Source organism: Triturus cristatus, chromosome 3_2 (assembly GCF_964204655.1).
Source record: "Triturus cristatus chromosome 3_2, aTriCri1.1, whole genome shotgun sequence".
NCBI classification, from domain to species: Eukaryota; Metazoa; Chordata; class Amphibia; order Caudata; family Salamandridae; genus Triturus; species Triturus cristatus.
This window is the reverse complement of record NC_140584.1, coordinates 196,289,198-196,305,216: the sequence shown is the minus strand read 5'-3', so window position 1 is coordinate 196,305,216 and position 16,019 is coordinate 196,289,198. Positions and strand designations below refer to the sequence as shown.

The 16,019-nt window shown below is 41.2% G+C and overlaps 1 protein-coding gene across 1 annotated transcript in view; it reads right to left on the bottom strand.

Annotated features, from left to right (window-relative positions):
- ESYT3 (extended synaptotagmin 3) overlaps positions 1-16,019 on the bottom strand; it is a 235,185-nt gene that overhangs the window by 19,887 nt on the left and 199,279 nt on the right. The window contains exons 16-20 of the mRNA XM_085647487.1: positions 13,930-14,016; positions 7,334-7,483; positions 5,505-5,884; positions 2,678-2,776; positions 2,408-2,539 (exon numbers count right to left, since the gene is read on the bottom strand). Of these exons, the coding sequence (XP_085503613.1) occupies positions 2,408-2,539; positions 2,678-2,776; positions 5,505-5,884; positions 7,334-7,483; positions 13,930-14,016 (848 nt within the window). The remainder of the gene's footprint in view (positions 1-2,407; positions 2,540-2,677; positions 2,777-5,504; positions 5,885-7,333; positions 7,484-13,929; positions 14,017-16,019) is intronic.

The window sequence follows — 16,019 nt, the reverse complement described above, 5'->3', positions numbered from 1 at the left end:
CACACTGTATGCTTATGTGTATTCCTGTCTTCCACAAGACTAACATTCTTACTGTATTTCTGTTCTGGGTGCTTTTGCTTGTTGCCATCCACCCTCTCACATGTCTTTGTGAAGGAGCTACTGCATGCTGGACTGTCTTGTGTTTCTGGTAATGCCGGCACTTTCTGGTCATGGGTCGGCATCCTGCCACTGCTGCCACACGTATCTTAGCTGGTGCAGGTTAAACAGTGCTTTTTTTTTTGTACGGTTGTGCATACTCGACCGGTATGCGCGGTCATACCGTTTTGTCCTCTCTCTGGGTCTTGCTTCTGGTCGACACATCGGATCCTGCGGACCCATCGGACCCTAGGCTCAGTTCCTCTTCTTTGCAAAGTCATTAAACTCCTCTTCCGCACCGACATTTCTGGCTCTGTGCTTTTTTTTCTCTCAACCTGGTATACATACGGGGGTTTTTGTGCTGTTCTTTGACGGCTTATGGTGCCTTTGCCTCCCATTGTTTTCCGCTCTTGTCTGAGCCTCATGGTCTGGTGTTGGCTACACTGGCATTGCAGTCCCTACTGTGTTTTGTCATCTTGTTGATGGCTGAGTTCTCTCTGGAACTTGGTGGGGTTCAGTCGCATACCCACCTCCTCTATGGGTATGGCTTTGGTATCTATTCTAAGTTAAGGAATCTGCGGCTAGGTGTTTATCAGATGGACGAGTTACTTCCCTTCGGTAACGATTTATCTGGTAGAGACACAGTCTAGCCACAGATTCCTTAACACCCGCCCATCCTCCCCATTCTGCGAGGACCTTTTCAGGTTGGGCTTCCTGCATTCTCTTTCCTTGTTGTCCTTCACGGTTATGTATTGTGGTTGTAGACTGTCGTCTGCCATGATGTCTTTTCACATCTTCTGCCTCCAGGAGAGGTTTAGCCTTCGCTTTGGCGAGGTTGCTTCCCAGAGCGGTGCTCTGCTCTTTCCCTTCACTAGTTTTCAATATACAGTGCCTGGCACTGTCCTATATGGTGCTGTTTTTTCACCATTCAATTTCTTTTTACATTTTTTTTTTTTTGCACACTGTTCCCATATTCTCACAGTTTTTGGTGGTGGCTCCGCGTTGGGGCACAGAAACATTTCTCAGATGTAAACTGATGTTAGCGTGCCGGGAGGGGCATATATGGCTCCGCTGACGTCACGTCCGTGGACGACGTCAGGGCAGAGCCGTGCGGCGCCGCCCACGGTGCACACAAGTGCTGCTGCAGAAAGTTTTCCGGATCCAGTCGGACGCTTGGGGATATTCTGAGGTTAAGGAATCTGCGGCTTGACTGTCTCTACCAGATACATTGTTACCGAAGGTAAGTACCTCGTCCATTAAGCAAACAGGCTAGCTACAAAGCTTGGCAACCATCAACAACCTGTGGAGACCAAGCACAAACCCATAATCCACAACCATATCTTAAAACAGGCTATGAAATATGTCGAAAGGAGGGGGAATAGGAGGTTACAATAATGTTCCCAAATTTTCCTCAAGTTCGCAGTTTGTCTTGCAGCAGACAATGCTATGCATTTCAGGGCAATATGGTTCTGGAGCTCACATAAACCAAAGTGCTTGCATTCTATCTGAAAATGTACAACTAATGTAAATTAATTATTTTACCACTCCTAAAAGGATAGTTTTTATCAAATCCTAAATTGTTGCAAAAAAACTGACAGCCCTTTGCAATCCAGCTTTCCAATATACACTCTACCAAGATTTCTCTCTTCTATAGCTCAAGATTTGTCCAAGACAAACATATGTCCTCGCCCTCTTGGACCTCTCAAACCACCACCGTTAACTGCTACATCTAAACGTCCTCACTAGAACTACTGTGCGATGTTTCATTTCCTACAACATAGATGGTCTCTTTTCCATGTCCAGTTGCTTTTTCAACAGTTCACTCACCAGCCTACTTGTCAGTGTTCTCCCATCTCCTCTCGCTACAAACTACCTCCCCATATGATGACTCTTTATTTAGGTTCAACTGGTTACTCCCAAATCTTCCCTTTCCTTCCTTCCACTGCCACTGGGTGCTTTATCATCTCTGTACTAAGTCATGGAAGCAAGGGCAGTTTGTGGAAGACAACAAAATAACAAAACTAAAAATCTATTCCAATGTGGATTTGGCTAGTAGCTATTAATTAATTAATTTTTGTAATCAATGAGTATATATTTTTGGAGTATGGCCATCATTTATTTTTTACCAAAAACAGCCATGGTGCTAAAAACAATGCTTGCAGCTTCTTCACCTGGGCAAAGTAACACATACACTGCATTTGTGCACCTCCTGCTGTGTCTCTAAAAAGGTTCAAAGGATCATCTGTTTTGTGTTGGGTTTACCTCAAAAACACAAATTGAATTTCTTACCAATGCTAATTCATACACTTACTTTTCTTCATACTGTGGGTTCAATGTTTTTCTCTTCACCGTTGTCCTTTTTCTTCCTGGCCACGTTCTGTCTGGAAGCAGATACATGCGCACATAGGGGTCTGCACCGCTGCTCGAGCACTGAAGCAGGTTTCTATTTTCAGAAACAAAGAAAACCCCAGAAAAGATATGAACACTTCATTTTAGATCACTGATCTGTTTCTTTACCTGAAACGAAGATCTTCATGCAGCATGAAGATGAGCTTGGATGGCAGCAGTCATACTTAGTTACCTGCAGCAATTAATGACGACGATGAGACACTGCCGTAAAGAAGCATAGCGCACCGTAAGCTGGATCTCTCCCATGGAGACTCCTTCAAGGTTTATTCCACTGTAAAACATTTAACATATGGTTGAAATTAATTTGCTACCATTCACAACTCTATGGGAAAATAAACATTTTTGCTAAAATATTTATATCTGGGCATTAAGCATAAATATGGTAGTCTATTTATATGTGTGATATGGAGATGCATTGATTTTCGCAATAAAGAAAATGGGAGATGGATTTGTCGTATTGCATTATTGAAGTCTTTGCTTTTGAATGGCTCTGTATCACTTGGACAAAGTCTAAGATTGACTGACAAAGATACTGCACCGTTGCTTGAAGTCTTGGGGAAGCAAACAGCGGGTGTGAACTCATTCTGTATTTTTCTAATTTACGTCCATTCTACAGAGGTGACACAGACAGACGAGAAAATTGAATCTATTTATCAGGCTGTTGTATGTGCTTTGTCCAAAAGACTCTCTAAAACTGGCTCCTCTATTTGCTTGTACTTTGAATAGGTAAACTGAGATTCCATAGCTTGCACTGCGGGAGGGGTTTTCTGATCTTAGCGGGTAGTGTAACATAAATTGCTTTTGCATCCAACGTGCTTCTGGTGCAAAGCAAACTCTGACTGAATACTCTGGGGGCTGCACAGCAGTATAGAAACTGCACTATGCCCCTCTCTGCACCATACACTTAAGCGTGTGCGCCCAAGCACAGCGCAAGATCTAGCAAATGTGATGTTCTAAGTGAAGCCACAAATCCGTGCCTGCACTAGAACAAGGCATTAGGGAGGCTTTATGAAGCTGTCGTGCCAACTTTCAAGATGCAGAAGTGCAGAGAATCCTCAGCAGGTGGGTGCAGTGAGTGATTGTACACGCCTGTATTGAATGTCTGGGGAATTACGGAGACTTCCTTTCACAGGGGCACCCGGACTACGCCACATGAGAATGGCCCACGGAGTCAGTGCACCTTCTTTACCTCTGAATCCACATCAGTGATACTGCAGGAGAACAAACGTTCCCTTGAGATTGCGAGATATGATCTGCATTGCATAAGGGGTGTCCCAATGTCAGTGGCCTTTTTATAATACTAAAATGCCCTGAGTCACAAAAAGCTGGCACAAACGCCAGTTGTGCCCGAGGAACACTTTCTGTATTGTGGCCTCGGCTGTGAATAGAATTCCAATGCTAGGCAGGTATGTGCATATTGTGAGCTTGGGCAATATCATAAACCGTTATACATTATCTATTTAATGCTATTCGAGCACCTCAGTGTATATGTTTATGGCATAAAAACTGCCAGAGACCTTTGCTGTGGGATGCATTTTATCTTACCCACCAACCATTTACATAGAAACTAATAGATGAAGCGAGGAAAAAAAAAAGATTTGATTTAGCGGAAGGTCAGGACCTCACGAAAGACCTTTTATAACTCAATGCCTATGCCCACACTTCCAAGATCATATTTATTCATCATGCTAAACCAAACCATCAAATACAACGGTTACATGATGTGAAAACTCCACCATCCATGCGTCTGACTATTTATTGGTAAAGATTTTACTTTCAATCATGATGAGGGACATCCGGGTTAGGCACGGAGGCTGGCGGAAATGCTATATCATTAAGTAGTCACTTGTCATACACCAAGCTCCTCAGATGCATTAAAAGCAGCAGAGCAACATTCATGATCCGAGCACGGACGAAAACTCACCCTCACTCCCTGAGCCAAGAAGACTGCACCTACTCCACGTCTACGTGTGTACTACTTTCAAACTCCTGGTCAACCCACAGCACAATAATGGAATAGATCAAAGTAAGAAGATCTGTTCTCCAACACAAAAAAGAACTAGAGGATCTACTCCCAACTTCCACAAACCCACTACAGGCAGCTGGGCTTTTGGTCATGTAGCCCCAGCTACTGGGAATGCACTACTGTGAAATACCCGGATGCAACAGCCTTAAGGAACACCCTATTGCGCACTAATTCTGCTCAACGGGTAATAGTGCAATACTTCTGAATCTACTCACAAATATTTTGATACCTCAGTGGTGTTTTAGTTACATAAAATGCCTTGCAAAGGTGGACCTTCTCTTCTGATGCTAATCACACTCCGTCTAACATGTGATGCCTTGCACAGTCCGTAACATTCGCAGTGTTTAGGTTCTCTCAATATCACTTTCTATAATGCTGCTTTAATTGAAAAGCATGGAAAGGAGTCCATGTCTGGCCACACCTCATACACACAGGACATACTTTCCCAAGACTAGCAATTCATTAGACCTGCTTGAGCTCACTCTTCTGAGTGAAAGAATACAGAGAACATTGGTGGACAGAACTAACTTTTTTGGATTGACATCTACACATTTGCATACATTTACATTTTCTGTCACACTTATAACAAAGTCATAATCGAAATAACAAGTCTTCCAGTCAGTAATCTGCCCAAATTAAGCCTGCTTTAATTACTGCATGATTACAGTGTACACAGCTTGAATTCTGTTCCTAATGTGGCTTTGCAGTGCCTGTCTGGTTAGATATCTGCTTATTTTGGTTTCAAGATTTCCTGTGGACGCCGTATTCTGGTATTAGTTTTAATTCTTAGGACTATGGGATATTTCAGGTTATGTTGTTGATAACTTGATGTGTTGTAAGTTTAGGGGGTGTTGCGGGAGGTCTAATCGAGGTGCTTACATGGAATTGGGTAAGACACGTGGGCACTGCCCAACAGGTTTGTACTTGTGTGAACAGACTCAAGGTTGCATTAAACAATTAAAAACTAACTTACTTTGGTAGATCTCCCTCATTGTGATCAAAGCAGGAAGACGCAAACGAATTCAACGACGCCATGCTGGGTCCTATTACTTTCAAATGTCTCAGATTTGGGGTTAGTGGCGTTCTTGGAAATGTATGTGTCAGCGGTTTGGTTTCTGTGACCTTTTCACTTGCTGGCTTTTCAGTCACTGAAGAACTTGGCTTCATTGGTTGTGGCACTGGTGGCGCAAGAAAGTCTTCACTGCTCGTTGATGTTTTTGGGGTCTGTTTCGCATTCTGAGGTTTCGTCTGATGTTTATCATTTTTGGGCTTCCTGAGCGGAACAGGCCCCCTCTTTAAAGCATTTATCCCCGTGTAGATGCTGTCCGAATCTGGCTCCTCAATGCACAAGACCTGAAATAAAGAAGGGAAGAATGGTACGTCGTTTAAGGCCATGGTGTGCAAGCACACAGTGAGTGCTGCATGTGAAAGTAATCGTGCAAAAGAAAATCTCAAGCAAAAACAAATGTTACATATTTATTAAAATTTGATTGGGTTTTTGTTATTTTTATTAAAAAAAGATTAAGCTTTTCCAAACAAAATCCAATATTTAATGGAGAAATGTTTGTAAAATTATTTTTGAAAGCAAGGGCTCTTTTCCAACTTTCTGGTTTTCAAGCAGTGATCCATTAACAGAACCAGCAGCAATATTAACAACCTGAGCGTGACCACTACTTCGTCAGAGGATGGAGCTGGCTTAAAAGGGGTACTGCTGACGTATGTGCAAATTACTTGCACCAATGTTTCTTGGGTTACCTTTGAAATCATGTTATTTTTGTGTGTTATCATCCACCTGAGATGTATGGTTTCATAGAACACCCCCTAACCCAGAGTATTTGAGATGGGATCTGTGGTTCTACTGAGGTGTGTGTGAGGCATCTGTTGGTAAGTCCTTCTGCCAGTTTGGGTCTTGACAAGTGATGCTGAATAGCTTCCATCTACTCCTGGGAGAACCCTGCAGCTGTCTCACTTAATGTGTGGTATGCATTACATATCTCGGAACGCTACAATTTTCTCTTTTCAAATGCCTCGAGTTGATGTGTTATTAGACAAACATTTCAGAGTGAGCCCTTGATTTGCTGCCACTACCACAATCCTCCGTGGCTTGTGGTCCAAACTGGGTTGTTATTTAAAGTTGCTAACCATTCAACCTATCACTATCAAGAAGTCTGCCTACAGTGCGCTGCAGGACAATAGCCACGCACTGATGTGAAACGTTACAAAAGGAGAACACAGGCAACACATATGTAGAACGCATTAAACACCTGCGGGTATAAACAGAATGCAAAATAAGTAGGTGAAGAAAAGCCTAAAATTCACAACAGTTAAGCTCGCTCGTGTACATGGCATATCCTCATACCAGTGGACTTTTGATACACATGTGACACAGCAACAAATCCCTCGCCCATCAAACAGGGTCTTATATATGGTGGGGGAATTATTAAAGCTGAACGTTTGGGCCAAGGTGATTAAAATGTTCTACAGTGGCCATGTGTATGAATTCCTGTAAGTTGTGAAGGAGCCAATGTTTGCCAATTGCAGAGAACTACTGCAAGTGGATCTACACACGGCCCCAAACAAACACTCTGAAAAAGTTGCAACCAGTACAAACTTGAGCATCCGTTTTGTATGCATGAACAAAACAACCCGCCACAGACCAGCCATAGTAACTCTATACTAATTCCTGATAAAGGAATCAACTTTACTGCAATACATAGCCCTGCACATGAAACCTGGAAAGACTTTTCAGGACCTACTAAATGAGAAAATGCAGTATTTAATGAGGTGAAAAAAATGACTTACCCGAAGCACAATTTTCATTTTAATAAAACTGTTTGGGCCAGAGTTCTCCAGCTGGAACCGCTGATCCAGAGTCATATCAGTATCTTTTAGGAGGCGGTGAAGAGGAACGTTCAGCACCCCAAGAGCACACTGCCGTTCATCATCCTTGATCTATAGGAAACATTTAGCAGACTTACACAAAACGTATTTAAGAAAAGTACCAAATGTAAGATTCAAGGTGTGGCGTATAGGAGTCACTGACAATTCTCTTAGTTGTTGAACACTAACACCCAGGAATCCCCGTACAAATCTGAAGTTATGTTTTAAGGTCTGTAAAGTAGGGACTTCGGCATCATTCATCTAATTAGAGAAACAACTGTTTTCTAAATTTACTGACTGTTTAGTATTATTGACTTTATTCGATATTGTCTTAGAATCATAAAAGTAGACACAATAAAACAGTTCAACCATAAAAAGAGTGCGTGACTCTAGGTAAAAGCAAATATAGCCACAAAAACAAATGAATTACTCCAAAAAACAGAGATAAAATACACATACACAACATAACAGTCATGGGCTCCTCAGGAAGAAAACAAAATTTGTAATAGATACTCAAAGTAAATACAATCTAAAAAATACGTTGATGTGCTCATCGCCAATGCAATATATCAGATAAAAAGCGTGACACAAAAAAACACATACTAGGAGACTTTAAATGTTGTAAAAACAGGAACGCTGGTTTCAACTTTCTGAAATTCAGAGGTAGAAGTAGCAGGCGAATATACTGAAAACGTAGACTATTAAATCTGGGGCAAATCATTACAATATACAAGGTATCTGGGATGGAAATACTGTCACAGGTACATGTTTGAAGCTCCAAAACTTTTAACCAGACCCTACTTGGGAAGCATCAACTGATGAAACAGATTTAACCTGAAGTAGCTTAGCATCCTGCTATGGTAGCTGGACATCCCCAGGTACAACTAGGGTTCCATCCCAATTACTGATGTAACCATAACAAAAGGTGCATTGAGCACTTCGACAAGGCAGAAGCCTCTCGCTCCGTTGCCACCCTGAAGTCCTGCTTCAGCCAAGCAATGTCCCCTTTCACAATACAGTAGGGGGTCTGAAAAAAGTTCTGGTCGACCAGGGGCGGCTCCTCCATTAGAGCAGATGAGCGTCGCCCCACTGCTTTCTTGCAGTGCGAGAAGCAGAAACCTAAAATGATATTTAAAATACCATTTGAGGTTTCTGCTTCTGACCAAACCAGTCATGCGCACTCTCCCTTTTCTCTATGTAGGCTGCATGCAGCCTACATAGAGAAAATGGCCTCCCCATAGGCGCCCGGCTGGGCATCGTTTGAACCAATCACAACGCTGCAGCGCTGTGATTGGCTGAGGGGAGGGAGGCTGCCTGTGGCTGCTTCTTGTTCAGGAGAGCAGGAGCTGAAGTGGAGCGGGACCCAGGAAGGTACGTTTTTTTAAATTTCCATTAAACCTGTCCCGCCTCCCCCCACGAACCCACACGACCCCCCACATGAGTCATGCCGGCCGCGACTGTGGTTGACCCAGTTCAGTGAGATTTCTTCTAATAAATGAGAACCATGAAATACAGGACATGTCGTCCATGTTCAAACAGTCTCGCACTATAAATCTGTTGAGTTTTAACTCCTCCTTCAACCACAGGGATAACCATAAAAGCAAAGGGGGTAAACAGATATAATCAGAAATATCCCCCTACCCCAATTCTTCATGGACAACCTCACTGGGAGTGCCTGGAAGTACGTTTACAAGGCCTCTTAGGAAGATGTTCTCAGCTACCTGTAATGGACACATAACCCGACACCCAAAGCTAACTGTTGGGATACATTTGGCCTTACAGACTTTGAGCATTGCTTCTATATGTGTGTGGCCTAGACTGTTCGAAAAGGTACTAATGCCATTGACAGTCTGTTTAAACATCACAACATTCTTTTGAAGTAGTGGTTGACAAGTAAAATGGGAGTGCAATAGAATCCCCAGGCAAGAAAAATCCTCAGCCCTGCTGATGAGATAGCCCTTTACCACAGTTTTTTTAAAACAAGTGTTTCTAAGTCCAATCACCATGATGTGGGACTTAGAATTCTTAATAGAAAGGTCAAGGCCACCCATGAAGAAGCCAAAAAGATCTAAGTGGTGTTGTAGTCCCTTAGCTCTGCACACTATTAAAGCAGCTTTGTCTGCATATAAAAGAGCAGGCAATGAAAGCCCAAGCTTGAAATTAAGTCTGCCTACTGAGCGAATTTTTCCTTATTGGAAAAAAATGAGTTACGTTAGTGGACACAGTCATTTTGTGAAAAAAATCTACTTTATTTTAAAAAAAATATTTCTAAATATATCAAAATTAATATATGAGGAACAATGGAACTTAAGTAGGTGCTTGAATAAAATATTGTATTAAGGACTGTAAACAAACTGGTGCTCCTTAAATAAAGCTGTCATTGTACCGCTCACCAGTTTGGGAACAGGTGAATTATCTGTGAGTACACCAATAGTACCAGGCCACTTCTCTCTTCCTCACGAAAGTTAAGTATCTCATTTTTTTTAAAGTACATGGCAAGATACTTGCTCAAGGGCCAGAAGATTTCCTTGAAGCAAATGTAGGAACCATTAAAAAACATCTTATCTTGTATACCTGGATTGCCATTTACATCATCACCTCAGTAAAATTGCCAGTAACAAATAGTGTGGATGTGCGATTTTGACAAAACAGGCACTCTCCATGATGGCTCAGACTTTAGCCCAGTGTCTTGTCCTTGCACACTTTAACATGGGGATTTGAAGTGTGGACCGCAATTACTAGGTCACCCCTCTTCCTTACAGAGCTCCTCATGCAAGGAAAATGGGGGACAGCCCAGCCAGTACAGCAAACTATCACATGCTGGGTGTCGTGAGTGCCTAAATGAGTCATCTGGGGACTCTTGCTATCAGTTTGCCAGTAACTTTCAAGGCTTTCATCTCCTATGTGGTATTCTAACTGAAAAATGTCCACAGAAGGGACACTTGGGTGTTGAATTATTTTGTCTAGTGCCAGAGGTCCCTTAAATCTGCATTTAACTTGATTTAAGCATGGTGCTCATTAAAATCGAATCCACAACTACCAAACTCCAATGTGGCTAGTCCGAAGAGGCAAATGTCAACCATGATAGTAGTCTCAATAAGTGGGTGTTGTATTCTGCATTGTAAATAGTGTCTGAAGAAAGACTCTGGATAGTTCTGTCTCCTTTCTCTACAGATAGTTATAGAATGAACAAAATAAGATATGGGGGGTGGGGGGGGGAGGCTGGAGTTGTAGAATACCCCTCAGGGAAGAATAGTAATAGGGGATAGGTTTCACTGCCAATCTGTTTAGAATACTTAAATTAATATATTCAGACACCCATTTGGTTCAAAGTGATGTTCACGTGAGAAATCCTAACGTTACTTCAAACTCTATAAGTTAATTTCTTCAAGAGATATTGGGATTGTGGGAAACAAAGTTAACACTGAATTCTCAGAAACGTCCCCAGGATAACATGTTTTTGTTATTTTTTTCCAAGGTTAGAATTCCCTAAACGTGGTTTAGAAATGTTTCAAGGCAGCTAAACATAAAGGCATAATTTAGCGTGGGGTTTATTACTGTAAAGTACTTTTGTAACATTTAGCAATTACATAGATTGTGATCAGATTCAATCATGGTGTCAGATTTACGTTTACTATCAGGATGATGAATAAAAACACAAAATGATATATCTACTAATTTATAGTGATAATCTGTTTACAAATTACAATTTTTTTTATACATATTTGTCTCAGTTTACCAACACTGTCGAGGGTCTATAATCAAAATCTTTAATTGTAAAGGTTCAAAGGAGGAAGGTTTTTATCTCTATCTATGTTTTAGAGTGTTTGTACAGCCTTAGGGGTCTTTCGGAGGGCAATGGAGCACCTCAGACTAAACGCTGAGTTACCTGGTTTTCGGCACAGTATAGGGACCAAAATCTATTTAGTCCTTCTGCAGACAGCATGACGCGTGAATTAAGACAGCCACCTGTCTCCAACCACAACTACTACTACTACTACTAGAGACATCTTTAACCATTTATTATTAGATGATTTATTATCAACAGCATGGTGAAAATGTTAAAGCATACTCACAGAAACAAACAAAACTCCAGTCACTCTTAGATCATTAAACTGCATCCCATGGGCAATTGGCAGACAATCAAAATATCGAACAGCTTTACCTTGAACCCGGGGTTTCCTCCGCCTGGCAGCAAGCTACCAAACTAAATACAGGTCCAGCTAGAACCTTTGGGTTGTTTAAGCCAAAGCAGAGGGAGCTGAAATAATTAAAGAGTAAATCCATAAGACTAACACGTCATAGTTGTGTTATCTTAATGTAGTGGACGTTTCTGAACGAATGTCCGTGATAATAAGAAACTTTGAGCATAGCATAAGTAGCTAAGACTACGCTTTTTGATTGGGACAGGGTCACCATGGACCTTACTGTAATAAGACTTAGCTTTTCGATTGGGACAGGGTCACCATGGACCTTACTTTATCATGATGACAATCCACATTAAGAATTTCTACTTTGGTTCGTCTGAGATCCTGGGAAAGCTCTATATCCTTATTTAAAAGAAAGATATTTTATGAGATTTGGCTTGGTCAACAACATGGGCTGTTAGGACACTCAAACATCACCTTACGGGAAAAACTATGAAAGCAAACAATGCATAACAAAGATTACTGTTAACAATCAAAGATACAATAAGTGAGAGTCTTGTTGCCCTTTCCAAAACTGAAGACACCAGCCTAAATATATTTCTCATCCTCGCTCAAGATATTCTAGACAAACAGTAATACTTTCCTTTTTCTCCGTAGTACAAGAACCTGTACGTCACACCGTTTGATGTGGAAGTTATATGACCAGAAAAAAAAAAAAGAGGAAAAGTTTTCCAATGAACCCTTCGGGAGTAAAAATATTAACGCCGATCAAAAAGAGTCCTGTTCATTACCCAAATGGTTAATTTGATAGCGTTGCTCATGTTTTCCTCAGACTATTCAAATACAGCGCTGACCAGAAAGTGATTTGATCACTGTGTTTAGATCAAGGCACTCTTGCATCGCTTCTTAAATGTTAATGTTTGAAACACTGGTACTAGCTGTTACTGAATGCACTACCGAATGAAATGGTTACAAGTAGTATGTATTAATTCCGTCAGTTGCATGTCTACGCGGAGGTGTCTTAACACAATGATCACAATCCAGCATGCTACCTTGGAAGTCTTTGCTGTCAGTGGAAAATTTCCAAAATGTTTTCAACAAATATAAAGGTTATCCAACTAAAGGTTATGATTACAGAAAGTGGACAAATGAAGTTTTAAAGAAATTACTGGATTGGCAAAACACATTATGCAATTCTTTCATGCCATTGATAGTAGTGAATGTTATAAGTATTATAAAAAAAAAAAAAAAAAAAAAAAAAGAGCACTTGCATGTAAAGACGTGTTCTAAGTGAAGCTGCAGTGCCTAACCCTCAGTTTCTGCAAAACGCAGGTGCCTTCTGGGCATTCCATATTGAAGACTTTTAAAAAAAATCCTCTATGTATTCCCCAAGATGTCTTGGCTTCCCCAGGACATTTAAATGCGTGTGTAGTCTTTAGGCAATAAATGACAACTTTATAGAACATTTCTGTTCACCTGTTCTCCCGGTCTTTATTTCTCCAGATCCATAATTTTGCTGCAGTCATTTTCACCCACCATTTTGCATTATATAATGCTGACTGGCACTTTTACTTTCTGTCTGTCCACTGCCCCTTTTAGGACCTCAGCCATCAAATATCACATGACTCACCCTCGTTTTCATCTCCTCCACTGCCTATGCTGAGTTGGTGCCAAATCTTTATGCCCTTGGAGAGATCTTTCTCAAAAGGTACACTTGCTCTTTGGCCACCCTTGGAATTGAGCTACAGAGAGCAATATTAATTTACATGACCATTTTAAATATGTACATATAATTGGTGTATGCAAATCACTTGGATTGGTCCAATATCACAACCTCCCTAGCTATATTTTATACTAGTAAATGAACACTGGGTGTATGCATTTTCATAATGACTCCCAGAATTGTTAAGTTCATATAGAAACTCTTGTCTCTAGTAGTTCAATAGTTGAGAAGTGTATGTGACCAGGGATCCTGAATCGCAAATAACTCATTTATGCAGAGCCAAACTTAACAAACCTGGTCTGCAGAGAATTAGTTCATTTGTCCTTCATTCACTACCATTTTACATTAAAGGGTGGTTGCCAGCAAACTATCTGGCCTCACATTTTTAGGGCCACCACATGAGTCCACGTCACAAGGACACAACCTTTCCACTGTTGAAGTAAACGATGGCTACCAGTCCCAGAATGCACTGATTTTGTAAATGAAAGTGGAAGACTGGGTGTTTGGGGAGGGTGAACATCTCGGTTTGCAATTATAATAGATAACTTCACATGCAAGCATACTAAAAGAATATTATCTTTTACAGCATCAGTATTAATATTGCGATGATGGGATGATAGGAAAATAAATATAATAAACCCACTAACCTCAATGTGAAGGTGCTGGGAGTGAACATTCTGAATGAAGAATGCAAAAGCCTCCTCCCAAACGGGGTCTTTACTTGTGCAACAGACCTGTAAGAAAAGTTATGTGGGAAACGTGAATTACTTCGAAGACCAAGAAAATGAGCGAGGAAAAGGAACAGTTTACAAAGCATCTGCTACAGATGCGTCTTATGCAGGATCCAAAAAGCGGCAGCTTACTAGGCAGACATCTCCATAAAGGAATTAACACTATGTAATGCATTTAGAGCCAGATGTACAAAGCATTATTACAGTCGCAAACACTCCAGTTAAGAGTCTGAGAGAACAAAAATGCTTTTTTAAATGTACTAACCCCATTTTAGGAATCTGTAAACTTTTACTGATTATGAACATGGGACATCGACCCCATACCTATTTGGCATTTGGAGGGGGCATGTTGTAAATGTCCCTTCCAAATACTGAATCAGTATGCAATTGATCAATGTTTTGCGAATGAAATCAATTGCAAAGCATTGAAAAATTACTGAAAGCTGAGTTGGGGTGGTAATACAATAGCAACAGGGAAAGGGTCCCTTGTGGCCAATCTCACTTTAGGAGTGTAAAAAAAAAAGTTTGTTGGTGAATAGACATTGATCCAGGGGCCCAGATAAACAAAGCCCTGTTTAAGAACAATTAGATACCAATTTTAAAAAGTTCACTTATTTACAGGCGATCACATACATGTGATCTTCTGACCCTAGCAGGCCACCACCCCTGTGATGGCCACCAATGGGATTAAGTTGCAATTAGTAACCTATCTTCTTAATATTCATGAGGTAGGTCAGATTGTGATCCACTCCGAATTGGAATTAAGCAAACCGACCTCATAGTGATTAGGTCAATTCATTCAATTATTTACTGGTCGCAAATTGCGACCAAATGTTTGCAATCAGTGATCAGTGTATCAGGCTCTTCCTCTTCCCTTCCCATTAGGCAAAGGCCTCTTCAGCTAGAAACATACAGAAGAAGCCAGATATGTGGCGTTGAACTACAACTATTGTATCACTTGCTTATTGTACATCATTATGGTATAAATCAATGTTGATATTTTTTCATTGATCTGTACACAGTTTCTTGGAGGATGCATAAATTGTAAATGTTAAAGACTAGTTACAAAGTTCACTGTTAAAATTATAACCTAAAAAGCAGAGGTGTGCTAATTTTTAGGTCTCGCCTAGCCGCTGGAGCGTGCATGCGCTCCTCGCTTTGCGAGGCTTATTGTAGTCGAGAAGATTTTAGAAGGGGACTTGAAGCCCCGCCCATCATTCCCATTGGCCGGCATCATACTTTATGCTAAACACTGGCCTCAGATTGAAAGTGAGGCTTTTTTGTTAACATCCTGTCTCCTTTTGGCCCCGCCCATCTGGACTTGATCATGTAGTGGCAGCGTTAGACTGTCTTCTTCAATTACTGGGTAAGCACTTTTTGTTTCCCCTTCCCTCAGTCTCTCTCCCTGAGCAGATGGAGATCTGCAGAGACACCGTTACTTGCGCCGCCTTTATGCACTACAGGCTTCTAATTACTTTCAACATGCTGCGCTTACTTTAAGTGAAAGCGCAATGATGTTTTAGTTTAAGAAAGGCATCACGGGCCCTTCTTTCAACACAACTCTGTTTTTTAAAAATGTGTAACAGTCGCTCGCTATCGCCATGGCTTTTAATGTATTTATTTAATAAGGTGCCCGTAACGCCCGTTGACAGCCGTAATGCTTTCCTGCAAATAATACCCCTCCCACCTCCCAAACAGCATCAAAGAGCAATCGCCGTGGCTTTTAATGTATTTATTTAATAAGGCGCCCGTAAGGCCTGTTGACAGATTATTATGTTTCCGTTTAACAAAGGCGACGTGCTCCTTTCTGTCAACACGGCTCGGGTTTTTAAAAATTTGTAACAGTCGTTCGCTAAATGTGATTTTGAGTAACTAGTCTCTAGCAACCCCTTCCTCCCCCTCACAGCGCAACACTCCACCTCCCAGCAAGATGGCGCGACACAAATATAGTCCACATGCTTTGCCCCTCCAGTTTGCTAATGAGGGAAAGAAAGCAAACTGCGATC